General features: G+C 42.9%; 2 protein-coding genes across 9 annotated transcripts in view; one reads left to right on the forward strand and one right to left on the reverse strand.

The window, feature by feature from the left end:
• Positions 1–905: 905 nt before the first annotated feature.
• Positions 906–8,053, reverse strand: UXT (ubiquitously expressed prefoldin like chaperone). The gene is made up of 6 exons (XM_050775714.1): positions 7,955–8,053; positions 6,913–6,994; positions 6,703–6,770; positions 6,313–6,420; positions 1,191–1,254; positions 906–1,005 (listed from the first exon to the last, which is right to left on the reverse strand). Exons 1-6 carry the CDS (start codon positions 8,050–8,052, stop codon positions 952–954), a joined length of 474 nt encoding a protein of 157 aa, XP_050631671.1. The 5' UTR covers position 8,053; the 3' UTR covers positions 906–951.
• The window catches only part of LOC126945614 (putative uncharacterized protein FLJ38264), a 41,534-nt gene continuing 30,425 nt past the window's right edge, over positions 8,051–19,159 (forward strand). For 4 of the 8 annotated variants that reach the window (XR_007722499.1, XR_007722500.1, XR_007722501.1 and 1 more), the window contains exon 1: positions 8,343–8,504. Coding sequence is in view for 1 of the 8 variants with exons in the window: in XM_050775709.1 (XP_050631666.1) it covers positions 8,051–8,264 (214 nt within the window). In the remaining 7 variants the exon portion in view is untranslated. Of the gene's footprint in view, positions 8,307–8,342; positions 8,505–19,159 lie in introns of those variants that run through there. The other 4 variants (XR_007722498.1, XM_050775709.1, XM_050775708.1 and 1 more) reach the window with 3 other exon arrangements.

Consider the following 19,159-nt stretch of genomic DNA (forward strand, 5'->3'; position numbering starts at 1 on the left):
CTCACACTGATTGGCTTACATGGGATTGATGGAAGACAGCCTCCAAGGACGGGGGTGGGTAGCCCTGTTTTTCTCTGATTGGCGGATGAGGGACTCCTAGACCCCTGCCAAAACACCGAGGGGGTGGTGCCGCACGCCACGCTGCTCAGCGGAAGCAGGACTTGTATAGAAATGGGCGTAGCAGTCGGCGGGAGTGGGTCGGGCTGGGCTCCGCGTAGGCGGGCAGGGCAATTCTTTGGTTAGAGAAGACCATAGAGCTGGGTGGAAGACGAATTTAGAACACAGCGGCGGTAGGAGGGCATGATGGCTGTCAGGCACACGAAGGAGCATTGAGTGGCAGAAACGAAATGCCTTCAGAGGGCAGGGTTGAACTGTGGCCAGAGTTAAAAAGGGGAGGAACCTGGCTCTGCGTTGATTGGCGGAGGCTGGACTCAACCTAGAATAGGGGCCGGACTAGGGAGAGCGGGATCCAGCTCCGTGCCTATTGGAAGCTGGAACCACTTACAATAGCAGGGGCTAGGACAAGGTAGGGCTGAGATGGATTTAGGGTAACGATTGGGTGTGTGAAAGGGTAAACCTTAGGGCCCTTTGATTGTTGTGGGAATGAACAAACCTCCACCATGAATTGGCCCATTCTCTATGGCAATTCAATGGGTGGTGTCTAGGAAAAGGAATGGAAGGGTGAGGTGGGGGCCCAGGTTGCCAAAATGACAGGAGAGAGGGCAGTGCACAAGGTCAACTGGCAAATGCTGCCAGGCAACAGGCTGGAGGCAGGACTGTTGGGGCATTTTAGAGGTTCCACAGAAAGAGACTGGATCTCTGGGTCTCTCAGTAACTTTGTGCCCTAGGAACAGGCCCCCGTGGCAACCAGCAGGGTTTATGGGGAAAAAGAAGGGCCATGTGACTCAAAGGCATTCAGGCTCTTTAATGTCTGAGGATGGGGGGAAGAAGTCAATGGTGAGGCTTCTCTGGGAAATTCTGCAGGCCTTGTAGTTCTCTAAGCCCCTGAAAAAGAGGACAGAAGAGACTGAACAAAGATTGAGTCTGGGTTACGCCCCCAGGCTTGCTCTGACCTCCCTCCCTTGACTCCAGTTTAAAGGGAAAGATGGTCCTTCCCTTCTTTCGCTCTCCCCCTTCTTCAGGTCACCACCCTAAACACAGAGTCTGGTAGTGGGGTGAGCTGCTCTCACCTCTAGCAACATGTGGATATGGGCTTTGATATTCATGGAGTCCTTGGTGAGGCTGTTGCTGAGCCTAGAGAAAAGAAACAAAGGGCAAAATGGTCCCCACTTATGAGTATGAGGAGGACCCTTCCTTATCACTTCAAGATCTACTTGTATCTTGGATGATTTCCACCTGGCTCACTCCTATGCAGAAATGCCAAGCCACCATCTGGTTTTCACTGATTCAAAGATTATTAAATGCCTACTGTATGCCAGGCGATTTTAGGCACTGGGGAGATAGCAGCAAACACAACAAACAAAACTCCTGGCCTGATGGACTTCAAATTCTTGTAAAGAGAGACAGACAAGAAAACTGATGGAATAAAAAATGTTGTGTCAGATGGTTCTAACTACAATAAAAAAATTTAAAAATGAGAGAGAATAAGGAGTACGGGAGTGGGGGGGCTGCAATTTTAAATAGAGGGCTCAGGGATGGCTTCACTGAGAAGCACTTGAGTAAAGACTTAAAAGACAGTGAATTTTGAGTAGGGTGGCTATATGGAGGATGTGTTCCACACACAAGGGGCAGCAAACACAAAGGCACTGAGGTGGGTGTGTGCCTGGCATGTTTGAGGTGCAGCAAACAGGCCACTCTGGCTGAAGGAGAATAAGTGAAGGGGGAATGTAAGAGGTGAGGTCAGAGAGGTAATGAGGGAGGCAGACTGTGTGAAGCTTACAAGGCCATGGTAAGGACCCTGGCTTTGACCTTAAGTGAGATGGGAGCCAAGGGAAGGTTGTGGCAGAGGAAGGAGGTTGAATTACATGAACCAGTCAGTTGACTCCTTTTCTCTAAGCCAGTTTGGATCAGATCTCACCCAAAAGAATCCTAATTGATATAAAGGGTCAAGGAAGGCCTTTCTGAAGAATGAAGAATGAGAAGGAACCGAAGAATGCCTAATGGTTAAGCAGTAGGAAGGCCTTTTCCACAAAAAGGCCAAGAGGCAACAAAGAGCTGTTTGAGAGGCAGTAAGGTCAGAGCATTAGAAATTAAGTGAGTGGTGAGGGAAAGTGGCGTAAGACAAGGTCCAAGAGGTAGGAGGAGGTTAGATCAGGCAGGGTCTTGATATAATGATAAGGAATGTGGATTTTATTGTGCTGTCAATGTAGGAGTCGGTTTGAGGGGTAAATGAAACTAAATACTGTTGGAAAAGTAGAGAGCAATAAGACAGGATGTTAAATTGGGAAAAAAAAGTAGTATGAACCCATGCATATACCAATATCTCCCACGTTTTTATTTCTAGCCCAGAACTCTCTCTTGAACTTGACTAGGAGTTTTAATGACATCTTCTAAAACTCCACTTCAGTGTTTAATAAGTACCTCATACTTAACAGGTTCCAGACTAAACTCCTGACCTTCCCCTCCAAATCTACTCCTCCCCTATCTTCTCCATCTCAGATAATGGCAACTCCATCCTTCCAGCTGCTCAGCCAAAAACCTGGACTCCTCTCTCTCTCACACTTCACATCCAGTCAGCCATTCTTCTTAAAATCACGACTGTTCATTGCAGGTAATGCTTCTGATCTCCATGATATGCTTTCTCCATAGCACTGTCAACATCTGACATACTACATCATTCATTTATTGTTTATCTCCCCTGACTAGAATGTCAGCCGTATGAGGGCAGATTTTGGTCTTTTTTGTTTCCTGCTCTATCCCCAGGGACCAGAACAGTGTGAGGCACAGAGCAGGCACCCAACATATGCTGAATGAATAAGTGATTACTCCATTCAAAGGAACCTGAAGTTGGTTGAGTGTACGTTTAGGGACAGGAAATAAATGAAGTATGGGTGTTGTTGCCAGAGAGCAAGAATACTTTCAAGAATATTCTGGGGGTAATACTTAAAGAATGGAAGAATGAACCTGATCAGCTCCTAAGGGACAATTTGAACATCAAAAAAGAGAACAAAATTAGTTAATGGTATCAGCTTAGCTTATGAAAACCTATGAGTTCAACATTTTAAAAGGGAGAAAAATAGAGTTCACTAAATGCTAGCTGTAACACATAAGGGATGTTTATCACTACTGATTTTTATTTGCTATGTGGAGAAGCAAATTACTACTGATTTAGTATGTAAGGCAGTGTGAATAGTCATATAGTTATGCTGTTTCTTCTTCTTTTTTTTTTTTTTTTGAGACGGAGTCTCACTCTGTCGCCCAGGCTGGAGTGCAGTGGCGTGATCTCAGCTCACTGCAACCTCCACCCTCTGAGTTCAAGTGATTCTCCTACCTCAGCCTCCTGAGTAGCTAGGATTACACACCTCTGCCATCGCTCCTGGCTAATTTTTTGTATTTTTAGTAGAGACAGGGTTTCACCATCTTGGCCAGGCTGGTCTTGAACTCCTGACCTCGTGATCTGCCTGCCTCAGCCTCCCAAAGTGCTGGGATTATAGGTGTGAGCCACCGTGCCCAGCCGTTATGCTGTTTCTTCTATAATTACATGTCTATTCATGAGATATGGATGTGTACTCCTTTCTGTGTCACCAGGAAAGAATATACAGAGATTTCATCCTTTCTACTTCCCAAAGAAAGAAATATACTAAGAACAGGAAGAACTGACACTTTTGATCACATGAAATGACCAGTAAGTTAGTTCAAAGTATATCCCAAGTAACCAAATATTTTAAAGAGGAGAGCCAGCTACATAGACTCAAATCCTCACCTCTTAGAAAAATCAAACATCTAGACAGTCCTACTAATTACAATAAAGCAGTAAGAGTCAACCATATTTTTCATCACACTAATAGACCAGGTCAGTATATCAAAAAGACCAGGCAAGGGAGGCAGGCACTGACAATTTAAATACTTCATTTTGGGGAAGTACATGGAATCTCAAAAAAATTAAAATCTATTTGATAGGCTCAGAAATCCTGTGACATAACAAGGAAAGCCTTCTTATACAAACTGGACTTTAGCTGGGCGCGGTAGCTCACACCTGCAATCCCAGCACTTTGGGAAGCTGAGGTGGGCGGATCACCTGAGGTCGGAGTTTGAGACCAGCCTGGCCAACATGGCAAAACCCTGTCTCTACTAAAAATACAAAAATTAGCCGGGAGTGGTGGTGGGTGCCTGTAGTCCCAGCAACTTGGGAGGCTGAGGCAGGAGAATCCCTTAAGCCCAGGAGGCAGAGGTTGCAGTGAGCCAAGATCGCACCATTGCACTCCAGCCTGGGCGACAAGAGCAAAATTCCTTCTCAAAAACAAACAAACTGGACTTGGTCTAAATGACCATCAGTTCAGAATTGTGTTGACCATGAAAGCAGGCCATTTCATTAAACTATATGCTAATTGGTCTGAACACCAAGAATCAGAAATCTCAGCAGGTCTGAGGTTCTTTTGGGTCCACTAACACCTGCTAGTCCTTTCCATGACTGGAAAGGTTTGAAAAGATAAAAATTACTGAAACCCTAAGGGAGGCAACTCTGGAAAAAATGAATGTAGGAAGACATAAATGTAACCAACAAAGAAGTTTAGATCAATGGTATTCACACTTGTGAGATGTTGTTAATCTAAGTGTATTTCTCAGTGCCCCCATGCTCATTCCATTGAAACCAAGCTCACCTCTCTTGGTAGTTTCTCTAGCATGCCAGGCACACTATTCCTCTTGCCAGGAATGCTCTTCCCCAGATAGCCCCATGGCTTCTTCACTCAGTCAAATGATTCAAATGTCCCTTCATCTGGGAGGCCCTCCCTAGCTACATTTCAAATCCCTCATCTATGCTCCCAACTGCCCTTCCCTGCACAAAACCATAAATCAAGCTTGTCCAACCCTCAACCAGTGGGCCACATGCGGTCCAGGACGGCTTTGAATGCAGCCCAACACAAATTCATAAACTTTCTTAAAACACTATGTGATTTTTTTTGCAACTTTTTTTTTTTTTTTTTAGTTCATCAGCTATCATTAGCATTAGTGTATTTTATGTGTGGCCCAAGACAAATCTTCTCCCAATGTAGCCCACGGAAGCCAAAAGATTGGACACTCCTGCCTTAAACTCAACTGGAGCCCACACTTTCTCTCCCCATCACCACCAACACATATCTGCTTCAATAACCACTTTAATTTGCTTCCAGCATACCCTTTCAAATTATTTCAACAAACACAAAGCCAGGCACAGCAGTGCGCCTATAGTCCCAGTTACTTGGCAGGCTGAAGCAAGGGGATTGCTTGAGCCCAGGAGTTTGAGGACGTAGTATGCTATGATCGCAGCTGTAAACAGTCACTGCATTCCAGCCTGGGCAACACAGGGATACACCATCTCTTAAAAACAAAAACAGAGTGTTTACTCTATGTTTGTACTACTCTAGTCACCTGGGATATAAACCAAAGCTCCCCCTTTGTAAAACTTACATTCTAATTGGAAGAGACAATATGAGAAAGCAAGAAATTACACAGTAAATATTAGGGGGTGATAAGTGTTAGGGAAAAAAAGTAGACGGAGGGGAATCAAGCATGCCAGGGGCTGTGATTTTAAAGTTAGGTTACAGAGGGCCTCATCGAGGAAGCGACATTTAAGCGAGATGAGTGAGGAGAAAGGAAGCCATGTGGGTACTGGGGAAAAGGGCAGTGCAGGCAGAGAGAACAGCTACGGCAATTGCCCTGGGGTGGGATCATTCTTGGGGTGCTGAAAGAAGCATGTGAAGGTCAGTGTGGCAGGAACACAGTGAATGAATAGTAAAATTAGCAGGAAGTGAAATCACAGGTAACTAGTTTTCTTGTTACCAACTCTAACAGGCTGAGACCTCATGGATCTGGTCATAATTGTATTTATGTATAACAGTATAGTCTTTCTAGATTTTAAGCCTTCAAGGAACTCTTCTGTCTTGTTCACTGCTGCATTCCCACTGCTAAGCACAGTGCCTGGCATACAGAAGATTCCCAATAAATGTCTGCATGAATGAACGATACAAAGATCATTTTTTGAATGCTTATTATGTGCTATACATGGGCTTTGCAACCACATTTCCTCAGCCCCAGCTCTGAGGAGGAGGGGAGATGAGTCCTTAAGTATCATTCTAGGCAGCCATGGGGAAAGGGAGAAGAGTGTTGGAAATGGTGGCATTTTTACACACTATCCTCATGGAATGGACTTACTCTGTGAGGAGAGAGCTCTTACGATCAATGAACTTGAGAGCTTCTGCCAGTGTCAACTCCAGGAAAAAACCATATCCCAGGGCCACATAGATGCGTGAAGTATCTGGGCTGAGGAAAGAGAGGTTAGAGGAAGTGCGGGGGAAGTCCTTATCACTGTTTAGCAGAGTGTATGTTTTGCTCCCCACCCTTCCCCAAATTGAGGCTCTGGGAAGGCAGGGATTTTGTCCTATTTTATTCACTGTCACATCCCCAGCGCCTAGCTTATATCCTACTGGGATAATAAACCTCGTATAGTGCCTGGTACATAGAAGATACTCAAAAAAATATATGTTGCATGAGGGAAGGGGTAAGCTGAACCCTGTGGGCTCAGAGGGGCGGGTAGACACTCACACCACTGTGTCAACGAAGAAGTTACAGCCCAAATCCACCTGCATATATAACTCCGAGTGCTTAGCTTCCTGTGGGGCCAGGGAAAAAGAGGTAGGGGTCAGTGGTGAACTCTTAGGTCAGGTGACAGGTTTGGCTCTGGAGTCTCTCTTCCCATTTCCCTCCCTTACCCACACACACCAAAAAAATGATACCCAACCCCATAGTCTTTACCTGGAGTCGCTCAATGACATTTCTCAGTTGAAGGTATTTGGCCAGCTGCTCATATACCTTGTCTCGATGGTCCAGCACCTTTCTGATGGGATGAAAGTACAATGGTGACCAATAGGCAGCCCCATTCCTCCTAGTATACCTCATATCATGACCCTCTGAGACTCTCACATCACCATACGCTGAAAAGGCTTTTTAGTGTACAAGTTAATTTTGGGCTCTGGGTCAGACTGCCTGGGTTTGGATCTGGGCTCTGTCCTTTATAGATGTGTGGCTTTGGCAAGTAAGGAACCTGTTTGGGACTTGGTTTCCCCATTTATAAAATGCAGATGACAGTATTACCTTGTAGAGTCATTAGGATTAAATGAGCATTTACTCAAAGCATCTAGAATAATGCCTACCAAATGGTAAACTCTCTACATGTTAGCTATTATTACTATTACTACACTCCCAATACTGAACTCCAATCATAATGTCCCATCCTCACCCTAGAAAAATCCTCCATCCCTTTTAGGATGCTCATAGTCCTAGTTCTGAACACCTTACTTCTTGCTTAGATTAACAAAAATTGCAATAATATTTCTTCATACTTATTGAACCTCTACTATGTTTCAGGCATCCATGCTACTAAATTATTTACAAAGATGGGACATATGAAAAACTCAAAACCACTGCATGGGGAAGGTTCCAGAAAACTCCCCATTTCACAGAGAAGTTTATAGGGCACAGAAAGGCGAGGTATGACGTATTCACAAGGATGAAGAATGGCCGAGCCAGGATTCGAACCTGAGAACTGTGGCTCCAGAAAACAAGCCCTAATCCGTCAAACATCGGAGGCCGCGCATGCGCTGACACGCCCCCTGCTATGAACGCCACGTCCCAGCCAAACTGCACCCCGGATATCATCACCACTTCACGCTCCAAGGAGCGCGGGGCCGGACTCTGAACGCCTCGCCCACCAATCCAAAGGGTTGGCCCTAACTCTGAACGCCCCACCCACCACGTGGAATGTTCCAGACGCCCCGCCCTCTGCACTGTCACTCACCGCAAGTCCCGCTGCAGCACGTCACTGATGAAGGTCTCGTAGCGCAGTACTTTCTCCCCCGTGGCCTCCACCGCCCGCCGCTTAGGGGGCGTCGCCATGATGGGCTCCTGGGGAGTGGGGAGGGGGAAGACCACGTTGACCGCTCCAGTTTGGCCTCACACACAGTTCATCTCTACCCTCTCAACGCTGGGAATCGACTTGTCCGGCTCAAGCTGGGGGCTCAGCCTTCCGCCCCTCCCAACTCGGGGACCCGGCCACCCAGGGACACCCAAGCGCGGCCTTTACCTCAGGGCCGCCAGCAATAAAAACGGTTGGTAGGAACCGCGGCTTCCGGGTGGCGCGGGTGAATGACGTAAGTGGCAAGCGCGCTGGCCAACCAAATAGCCAGCTGGGGAAGACGGGCCAAAGGGGAGAAGAGAAGGGCGGGGCTTCACGGAATCCGAGGAGATCAAAGATGACTAGGGCGTGGGAGCAGGCCATCTGGCAATAAACCGGCCAATGGGGGACTGCAAAAGCGGCGCGTGGAGCCTATGGAGACCGTGCGTCGCTGGTGAGGGTGGGATTTAATGGGATTTGGCGGTTCTAAGTTAGGCGCGACGCACAGGTAGAGGTAGAGAGAGGAAGTGAAGAGTTTAGTATTTAAAAGGACCTAAGAATTGACTATGGTTCTGGTCTATAAGGAAGATCCCGTGTGATCTGTCGGCTTGGATATTGATTTGTCATACGGGAGGTTTGGGTTTCACTCCTGGCAATGGGACTGAGTATGAGCACTTAAAAGGTTTTAAACAGAGACAGATTTTCTAAAATTCATCTTTGATAACTCCAGCTCTGTACCTGCAACCTATAACTGAGGCTCAAGCGGAAATTGACAACGCAGTATATCTAATCACCTCGTTTGATAGTCAAATGGAGAGGGTGGCTGAAGTCCTCTGCAGAATATTGGCCATCTTGTAGTTAGGCATAGTTCCCATGTTTTTATTTAAATGGTAAGGTTTTTGTGAATTTATTCTTATGCACTAGAGTGACTGAGTGAATTTGTTTTTCAGTTTAGATTTTTTTTTTTTTAAATTATACTTTAAGTTCCAGGGTACATGCACACAACGTGCAGGTTTGTTACATATGTATACATGTGCCATGTTGGTGTGCTGCACCCATTAACTCATTAGGTATATCTCCTAATGATATCCCTCCCCCCTCCCCCCTCCCCACAATAGGCCCCGATGTGTGATGTTACCCTTCCTGTGTCCAAGTGATCTCATTGTTCGGTTCCCACCTATGAGTGAGAACATGCAGTGTTTGGTTTTCTGTTCTTGTGATAGTTTGCTGAAAATGATGGTTTCCAGCTGCATCCATGTCCCTACAAAGGACACGAACTCATCCTTTTTTATGGCTGCATAGTATTCCATGGTGTATATGTGCCACATTTTCTTAATCCAGTCTATCACTGAAATGCCTTAAATTCAGGTTAGATTTTCAAACAAGAACTTATAACCCAGCAAGAATGGGCCTTTGCCTGGAGAAGCATCCAGACCATGGGATGAATCTCCAAATGCTATTTCCATCTATAGAGCTTAGAGCACCCACCCCTACCAAGGAAGTCTTCCCAGATAATTTGTGTTTCATATGTAAAAGCAAGTTTTTTTTTTCAAATGCTGAAAACCCAAGCAAGTTAAGCCTGCCTTTCCTTCCTTCCTTCCTTCCTTCCTTCCTTCCTTCCTTCCTTCCTTCCTTCCTTCCTTCCTTCCTTTTCTTTTCTTTTCTTTTCTTTTCTTTTCTTTTCTTTTCTTTCTTTCTTTCTTTCTTTCTTTCTTTCTTTCTTTCTTTCTTTCTTTCTTTCTCTTTCTTTCTTTCTTCTTTCTCCTTCCTTCCTTCCTTCCTTCCTTCCTTCCTTCCTTCCTTCCTTCCTTCCTTTTCTTTCTTCTTTTTTTTTTTTTGACAGAGTCTTTGTCCCCTAGGCTGGAGTGCAGTAGTATGACCATGACTCACTGCAGCCTCAACCTCCCAGGCTCAAGTGATCCTCCCGCCGCAGCCTCCCGAGTAGCTGGGACTACCGGCATACCGATGCCCATCTAATTTAAAAAAAAAATTTTGTAGAGACAAAGTCTATGTTGCCCAGGCTGGTCTCAAACTCCTAGGCTTGAGTGATTTGCCTGCCTCGGCCTCCCAAAATGCCAGGATTATAGGCATGAGTTAGCACACTTGGCAAAGTTAAGCTTTCCTTTGCCCTTAGAACGAGATAATTGTAAAATGAAAACATTGAGACTAATTTTTTTTGTCTGTAAATCTCATGTTACATATAGTTTAAATTACATTGAGTGTGATTGGAATAGATACTAGGTAGACAAATATTATCTAGTTAATCTATACCTACCACTTTCCTGTGAAAAGAGAGAAAAGAAGACACTTACATTTATTTAACAGAGAGCACAGTTCTGATGGGCTGGAGATGAGTCTATGTAAGTTTATTAACTTACATTTCACAAAAGAGCATTTTTTACTTAAAAATATATTTCCAACTTTGTTTTTACATTTCAGACCTACAGAAAAGTTGACAGTGAACACTCATATACCCTGCACTTAGGTTAGCCAATTGTTTTATTTTGAATTTTTAAAATTTGTTTAGAGGCAGGATCTTGCTCTCTTGCCTAGTCTAGAGTGCAGTGGTGTGATCTTGGCTCACTGCAACCTCCGCCACCGGGCTCAAGCGATCCTCCCGCCTAAGCCTCCTGAATAGCTGGGACTACAGGCATGAGCCACCATGCCCAGCTAATTTTTTGTAGAAATAGCGTTTCACCATGTTGCCCAGGCTGTCTCGAACTCCTGAGCTCACTCAGTTCACCCAACTTGGCCTCCCAGGGTGCTGGGATTGCAGGCGTGAGCCACTGCACTCAGCCTGGATTCACTCGTTAATATTTGATCACATTTGCTTTCTTTCCAGACCACAGGATAATTGTTGACATGGCTGCATAGCATTCCATTCTTTGGATGGCCTCAGATTTTTGAGCCACTCCTCTGTCACTGGATATTTGAATGTGTCCAGATATTTTCATTGTTATAACCAGAATGGGATAACAGTCTTTGCTGTCAAATTTTTGTGCGGAGCCATGATTATTTCCTTGTGATAAATTCCTAGATGTAGAATTTATAGATTTTTTTTTTTTAATTTTTTTTTTGAGACAGAGTCTCACTTTGTTGCCCAGGCTGGAGTGCAGTGGTGTGATTTCTGCTCACGGCAACCTCCGCCTCCCGGGTTCAAGTGATTCTTCTGCTTCAGCCTCTGGAGTAGCTGGGACTATGGGCACACACTACCACGCCGCCCAGCTAATTTTTGTATTTTTAATAGACACAGGGTTTCACCATGTTGGCCAGGCTGGTCTCGAACTCGTGACCTCAAGTGATCTGCCCACCTTGGCCTCCCAGGATGCTGGGATTACAGGCATGAGCCACCTCACCTGGCTGAATTTATGGATTTAAGGGAGGTCACTGCATTCTAAATCAAGTGTTGGGTGACAGTGGTATGCATAATAGTGAACCTCCTCATCTAAGCTCTACATCAGGGGTCAGCAAATTAGAGCCCCTGGTTTGCTGACCCTTTACAGCTTCCTATAGCCTGCAAACTAGGAATACTATTTACATCTTTAAAGGACTTGAGAAAAGTAAAAAGAATATTTTGTGACACATCAAAATTATATGAAATTTGCATTTTAGTGTCCATTAATAACATTTTCTTGGAACACAAGTCTTACTCATTCGTTTACATATTGTCTGTTACTGCTTTCATGCTCTAAGGGCAGAGTTGAGTAGTTGCCAAAGAGACCACATGGTATGGATATCCTAAAGTATTTACTATCTGGCCTTTTACAGAAAAGGTTTGCCAACCCCTGCTCTGTACAATGTCACCAATATAGAGGTTGGGGCTCTAACCAGGTGGGTCTCCCTGGCTTCCGCTGGCAGCCTCTTAACCTGGCTTATGGGTGTGCATTTTCAGGCTGGTGCTTCTAGGAGATAGGAGAGACATAGTCAGCCTGTTTCCAGCTCCAAGATGTGAGATGGATTGTGTCTCTTATGTCTGCATTTGCATCTTCTCTCCTTTCCATCCAACTTCCTGCCCCCAGCTCTGACTCATAGGTCTCTGTCTTTGCCTTTTCCCAAGAAGAGCAAGAAATGACTAAGGCCCAGGGGAGGCTGCATTTCCCTGATAGCTAATGATGTAGAACATCTTGCCATGTGCTTATTTGTCATCTACGTGTCCTTTATGGTGAAATGTCTCTTCACATTCTTTGCTCATTTTCCAAATGGATTGCTTAAAAAAAAAACAAAACAAACAAAAAAAAACTTGACTTTTGAGAGTTCCTTACATACTCTAGATATGAGTTCTTTGTTAGATACGTGGTTTGCAAATATTTCCTCCCAGGCAGTAGTTTGTCTTTTTTTCCTCTTAACAAGGTCTTTGTTAGAGCAAACGCGTTTAATTTTGAAGTCTAGTTTATTGATTTAAAAACATTTTTTTGGATCCTGCTTTTGTTGCTGTGTCTAAGAACTCTTCATCAGCCCTAGCTCCCAAAGACGTTCTCCTGTGTTTTATTTTTAAAGTTTTTAAATTTTATGTTAGACATTTAAATCTGTGATCTGTTTTTAAAAAATAGCTTTACTGAGATGCAATTCACATACAATAAAACCCACACATTTGACGTATACAGTTCAGCAGTTTTTAATATATTCGCAGAGTTGTACGAACATCACCACAATCTAACTTTATTTTTTTAATAATTGTTTTTGTTTTTGAGACAGGGTCTCACGCTGTCACCCAGGCTGGAGTGCAGTGGTAGGATCTTGGCTCACTATAGCCTCAACCTCTCGAACACAAGCGATCCTCCCTGCCTCACCCCCTCAAGTAGCAGGGACTATAGGCATGTGCCACCACGCCAACTAAGTTTTGTATTTTTTGTAGAGATGGAGCTCCGCTATCTTACCCAGGCAGGTCTTGAACTCCTGAGCTCAATCGATCTGCCCACCTCGGCCTCCCAAAGTGCTGGGATTACAGGCATGAGCCGCCGCGCCCAGCAATCTAGAGTATTTTCATCACCCCAAATAGAACTGTGCCCACTCCTCAGTGTGCTCTCCCCACCCCAGCCCTAAGCAACCACAAATTTAATTTCATCTGTATAAATCTGTGTATTCTGCACATTTCAATAAATAGAATCATGTACACTATATGGCCTTTTATGCCTGGCTTCTTTCACTTAGCATAATGTTTTAAAGGTTCATTTGTCCATGTTATAACACTTATTAGTACTTTATTCCTTTCCATGGCTGAATGATAGTCCCTTGTGCATATATACCACATTTTGTTTATTTCTCTTACCAATTTCAATAAAATGTAAAGTCCTTACTCCTTTTAAGTCCCTTTTCCTCCCCCCTTATTAAATGTTAAATAAATATTTCCTCTCTATATATTGAGAATTATCTCAATGTTATAATTTATACTTCAACCATCAAGCACCATTTAGTAAACTTGAGAGGGAGAATAAAGTCTATTTACTGATATTTTTGCTCCTTTTGTTGTTGTTTTCCTTTCTGATGTTCCAAGATTCCTTCTTATATCATTGTCTTTCTGTTGTAAGGATTTTCTTTAGCCATTCTTTCAAGGTAAGTCTGCTGGTAACACATTCTCAGATGCCAGAGCTCACATTCTTCACCACTGTGCTAGGTGGTCCTGGCACTGGTAACACATTCTCTTAGTTTTCCTTCATCTGAGAATATCTTGATCTCACCGTCATTCCTAAGGACATTTCTGCCAGCTAAAGAATTCTTGGTTGGTATTACTTTTATGTCATCTCTTGAAAACTGTTGTGCCACTTCCTTCTGGCCTCCATGTTTTCCGATGAGAAATTCACTGTCATTAAAATTATTTTTCTTATGTAGATAAGATGTCGTTTCTTCCTGCTTTCAAGAATTTTTATTTGTCTTTAGGCCAGGCATAATGGCTTGTAATCCCAGGATTTTGGGAGGCTGAGGTGGGCAGAGCACTTGAGGTCAGGAGTTCGAGACCAGACTGGCCAATATGGTGAAATTCCCATCTCTGCTAAAAATACAAAAATTAGCTGGACGTGGAGACACCTGCCTGTAATCCCAGCTACTCAGGAGGCTGATGCAGGAGAATCGCTGGAACCTGGGAGACAGAGGTTGCAGTGAGCCGAGATAGTGCACCTGCACTCCAACAACCTGGGCAACAGAGCAAGACTCTGTCTCAAAAAAAAAAAAAAAAAAAAAAAAAAAAAAGAAAAAGAAATTTTCTTTGACTTTAGTTTTCAAAAGTTTGACTCTGATGTGCCTCAGCATGGATTTCTTTACGTTTATCCTGTTTAGGGTTTGCTCAGCCTTTTGAATCTGTTTATATTCAACAGGTTTATATTTTTAGCCAAATATGGCAAAATTTCAGACATTGTTTCTTTGAATACTTTTTCAGCTCTTTCCTCTTTCTTCTCTCTTTCCTGGACTTTGATGACACAAATGATTGAATTTTTGGTTCCACTGGTCCCTGAGGCTCTATTCATTGGTTTTCAGTCTACTTTTCTCTGTTGTTTGGAGTAATTTCTATTGTTCTATCTTCATGGTTTGTGATTCTTTCTTGTGTCCTCTTCATTCTGCCTTTGAACCCATTCATTGAGCTTTAGATTCAGTTATTGTGAGACAAAGTACCATATGTAAGAAGCTATGTTTGCTCATTCTACTTACCAGCAGAATTTCACAAAATCCCTTATCAGTAGAATTTTACAAAGCCCCTGTCTCAGTGACTCAGCACCACCCGCTGGAAGAATGTTCTGAAGATGATCAGCAGGATGGAGGACAGCCTGCCGCGTCTCTTATGTGAATCGTGGCAGTTTTAGAAAAGATAAGTTCAGCTATCCCAATCCTTGCCTCTTCCTAGACAGAAGATAACGTCTGACAGGATTAATAATTAGGCCTCTGTAATCTACAACCAGATGTGCCCTCATACCCAAGCCTTAATGTGACTTTGCTCTAATGTAACTTCTGAGCACATTTGATGTAACTTCTAAGCTACATACAGAGCTGCCACCATCTGTGTATAAACTGTGGCCTAAAACAGTTGGAGCAGTTTAACAGAAACTCTCTGAAAGACTCTTCCCGGTTGCAATCTTCAGTAAGAGTTCTGAATAAAATTAATTTAGGCCGGGCACGGTGGCTCGCACCTGTAATCCCAGCACTTTGGGAGGCTGAGGCGAGCGGATCGCTTGGGCTCAGAAGTTCAAGGCCAGCCTAGGCAACATGGCCAAACCCCGTCTCCACAAAAATACAAAAATTAGCCGGGTGCAGTGGCACATACCTCTAGTCCCAGCTACTTGGAAGGCTGAGGTGGGAGGATCGCTTCAGCCCAGGAGATGGAGTCTGTCTGCAGTGAGCCAACATTGTGCCACTGCACTCCAGCCTGGGCGACAGAGACCCTGTCTCAAAAAAAAAAAAAAAAAAAAAAAAATTAACTTTAATTCTTTAAAAGCCTGATTTTTTTCTTTAGTTGACAGTATTTTTCAGTTCTAAAATTTTCATTTGGAAATTTTATAATGGCAGAGCCCTCGTGAACTAATCATCTTCCAAAGGCCACACCTCTTAATACTGCTACATTAGGGATTAAGTTCCAACCTACGAATGTTGGGAGACACATTAAGACCATAGCAGGCCCCCTCCATTTTCTCCTGAACATGCATGCAGATTTGTTCATGTGCAGTCTTCCAGCCCACTTGGGATAAGTAGGATCTTATTAAGGCCTTTTTTGTTTGTCTCATTCCCTGGATCTCCCTGTTAAATTTATTACTGAACTGTTGATTTATTACTTACCCCAGTCAGTATCAAGACCTCAGAATGTCTCTGATATTGACCTTTCCTGGTTATTAGCCACTGAGATCACTGTTGTTTTATTGTTTGTTTGTTTGTTTGTTTTAAGACAGAGTCTGACTCTGTTGCCTGGGCTGGAGTGCAGTGGCGCAATCTCAGATCACTGCAACCTCAGCCTCCTGGATTCAAGCAATTCTCGTGCCTCAGCCTCCTGAGTATCTGGGATTACAGGCATGCTCCTCCACACCTGGCTAATTTTTGTATTTTTAGTAGAGACAGGGTTTTACTATGTTGGTCAGGCTGGTCTTGAACTCCTGACCTCAAGTGATCCACCTCCGCTTGGCATCCCAAAGTGCTGGGATTACAGGTGTGAGCCACCGCGCCCCGCCTGAGATCACTGTTGTGTTGTGTTGTTTTGTTTTGTTTTATTTTATTTTTTTTATTTTGAGATTAAGTCTCTGTCGCTCAGGCTGGAGTGCACTGGCACAATCTCGGCTCACTGCAACCTCCGCCTCCTGGGCTCCAGCGATTCTTCTGCCTCAGCCTGAGATCACTGTTGTTTTAAATGTTGCTCCTGTGCATAGAATTTTCCTCACTGCTCTAAATAAAGTCAGCCCTCTCCTGCAGCAGAGCTGCTGGTTCTTTGAATCTGTCCTTTCTTGGTGGAGCTTCTGTGCCTCAGAGCTGGAGGGGATAGTAACAGCTCTAGATTAAAACACCACAGGCACCTACTGTTCTTACTGAGATCTGAGATTCAGTAGATTTTCTTTTACTTTTTCCTATCAGAGCTTGCCAGAACACTTAATATATTGATTTTTAGAAATATTTTCTTTTTTGTGGGTACAGAGATGTATATATTTATGGGGTACATGACACATTTTGATACAGGCATACAATGTATAAAAATCACATCAGGGTAAATGGGGTATCCATCACCTCAATCATTTAGGCTTTCTTTGTGTACAAACAATCCAATTATAGTCTCAGTTATTTTGAAATGTACAATAAATTATTGTTGACTGTAGTCACCCTGTTGTGCTATCAAATACTAGATCTTATTCATCCTATCTAATTATATTTTTGTACACATTAGCCATCCCCACTTCTCCTGCAACCCCACTACCCTTCCTGGCCTCTGGTAACCATCATTCTATTCTCTATCTCCATGAGTCCAATTGCATTAATTTTTAGCTCCCACAAATAAGTGAGAACATGTGAAGTGTGTCTTTTTGTGCCTGTCTTATTTCACTGAATATCTTCCAGTTCCATCCATGTTGTTGCAAATGACAGGATCTCATTCGTTTTTGGGGCTGAATAGCACTCCATTGTGTATATGTACCACATTTCCTTTATCCATTCATCTGTTGATGGACTCTTAGGCTGCTTTCAAATCTTGGCTATTGTAAACAGTGCTGCAGTAAATATTGGAGTGCAGATATCTCTTTAATATACAGATTTTCTTTCTTTCCCTCTCTCTTTCTTTTTTCTTTTCTTTCTTTCATACAGGGTCTCACTCTGTCACCCAAGTGGGAGTGCAATGGCTTGATCTTGGCTTGCTGCAGCCTTGGCCTCCTAAACTCAAACAATCCTCCCATCTCAGCTTCTTGAGTAGCTGGGACTACAGGCATGCACCACCATGCCTGGCTAATTTAAAATATATATATTGGGTAGAGATGGGTTTCATCATGTTTGCCCAGGCTTAGGATTATGTTTTCTATTTCTGTGAAGAATGTCATTGGTATTTTGACAGGGGTTGCTTTGAATCTGTAGATTGCTTTGAGTAGTATGGTCATTTTAACAATATTGATTCTTCCAGTCCCTGAATATGGAATATGTCTCCATTTTTTTGTGTCCTCTTCAATTTCTTTTACAGTTTTATTGCAGAGATATTTCACTTCTTTGGCTAAGTTTATTCCTAGGTATTTTATTTTATTTGTAGGTATTGTAAATGGGTTTACTTTGCTGACTTCTTTTTCAGATGGTTTGTTGTTGACATATAGAAATGTTATTGATTTCTGTATGTTGATTTTGTATTCTGCAACTTGACTGAATTTGTTTATTAGTTCTAGTAGTTTTTTTGGTGGAGTCTTTAGGCTTTTCTAACTGTAAGATCATATCATCTGCAAACAAGAATAATTTGACTTCCTTTCCAATTCAGATGCCCTTTATTTCTTTTTCTTGTCTGATTGCTCTAGTTAGGACTCCCAGGACTATGTTGAATAACAGTGGTGAAAGTGGTGATCCTTGTCTTGTTCCAGATCTTAGAGGACAAGCTTTCAGTTTTTCTCCTTTCGGTATGATACTAGGTGTGGTTCTGCCACATATGGCTTTTATTATATTGAGGTATGTTCCTTCTATACCCAGTTTTTTTGAGGGTTTTTGTCATGAAGGGAGGTTGAATTTTATCAAATGCTTTTTATCATCAGTTGAAATGATCATATGGTTTTTGTCATAACCAACAATTGAAGCAAAAAGTAATAAAATGCTACACTTTAACTTCATTCCCCAGCTTTTAAACTTTGTGTTGTTTCTATTTATAGCTTATTATACTGTCTGTATCTTGAAAAGTTGTGGTATTATTATTTTTGATAGGTTCATCTTTTAGTCTTTCTACTCAAGATAGGAGTAGTTTACATACTGCTGTTACATTGTTATACTATTCTGTGTTTTTCTGTTTACTTATTACCAGTGAGTTTTGCACCTTCATGTTTGAAGGATATTTTTACTGGATATACTGTTCTAGGGTAAAAGATGTTTTTCCTTCAACACTTTAAATATGTCATGCCACTCTCTCCTGGCCTGTAAGGTTTTTTGTTTCCTCTGACTGTGTATTTTCAAATAGCCTGTCTTCGAGCTCACTAATTCTTTTTTCTGCTTGATCAATTCTGCTTTTAAGTGACTCTGATGCATTCTTCAGTATGTTAATTGCATTTTTCATCTCCAGAATTTCTGCTTGATTCTTTTTATTTCAATCTCTTTGTTAAAGTTATCTGATAGAATTTTAAATTCCTTCTCTGTGTTACCTTGAATTTTGTTGAGCTTCCTCAAAACAGCTATTTTGAATTATCTGTCTGAAAGGTCATATATCTCTGCCTCTCCAGGATTGGTTCCTGGTGCCTTATTTAGTTCATTTGGTGAGGTCATGTTTTTCTGGATGGCCTTAATGCTTGAGGATGTTCACTGGTATCTGGGCATTGAAAAGTTAGGTATTTATTGTCATCTTTGCAGCCTGGACTTGTTTATACCTGTCCTTTTTGGGAAGGCTTTCCAAGTATTCGAAGGAACTTGGGTTTTGTGATCTAAGTCTTTGGTCACTGCAGTCATAGCTGCATTAGAGAGCACCCTGAGCTC

The sequence above is a fragment of the Macaca thibetana genome, chromosome X, assembly GCF_024542745.1.
Source record: "Macaca thibetana thibetana isolate TM-01 chromosome X, ASM2454274v1, whole genome shotgun sequence".
In the NCBI taxonomy this organism is placed as follows: Eukaryota; Metazoa; Chordata; class Mammalia; order Primates; family Cercopithecidae; genus Macaca; species Macaca thibetana.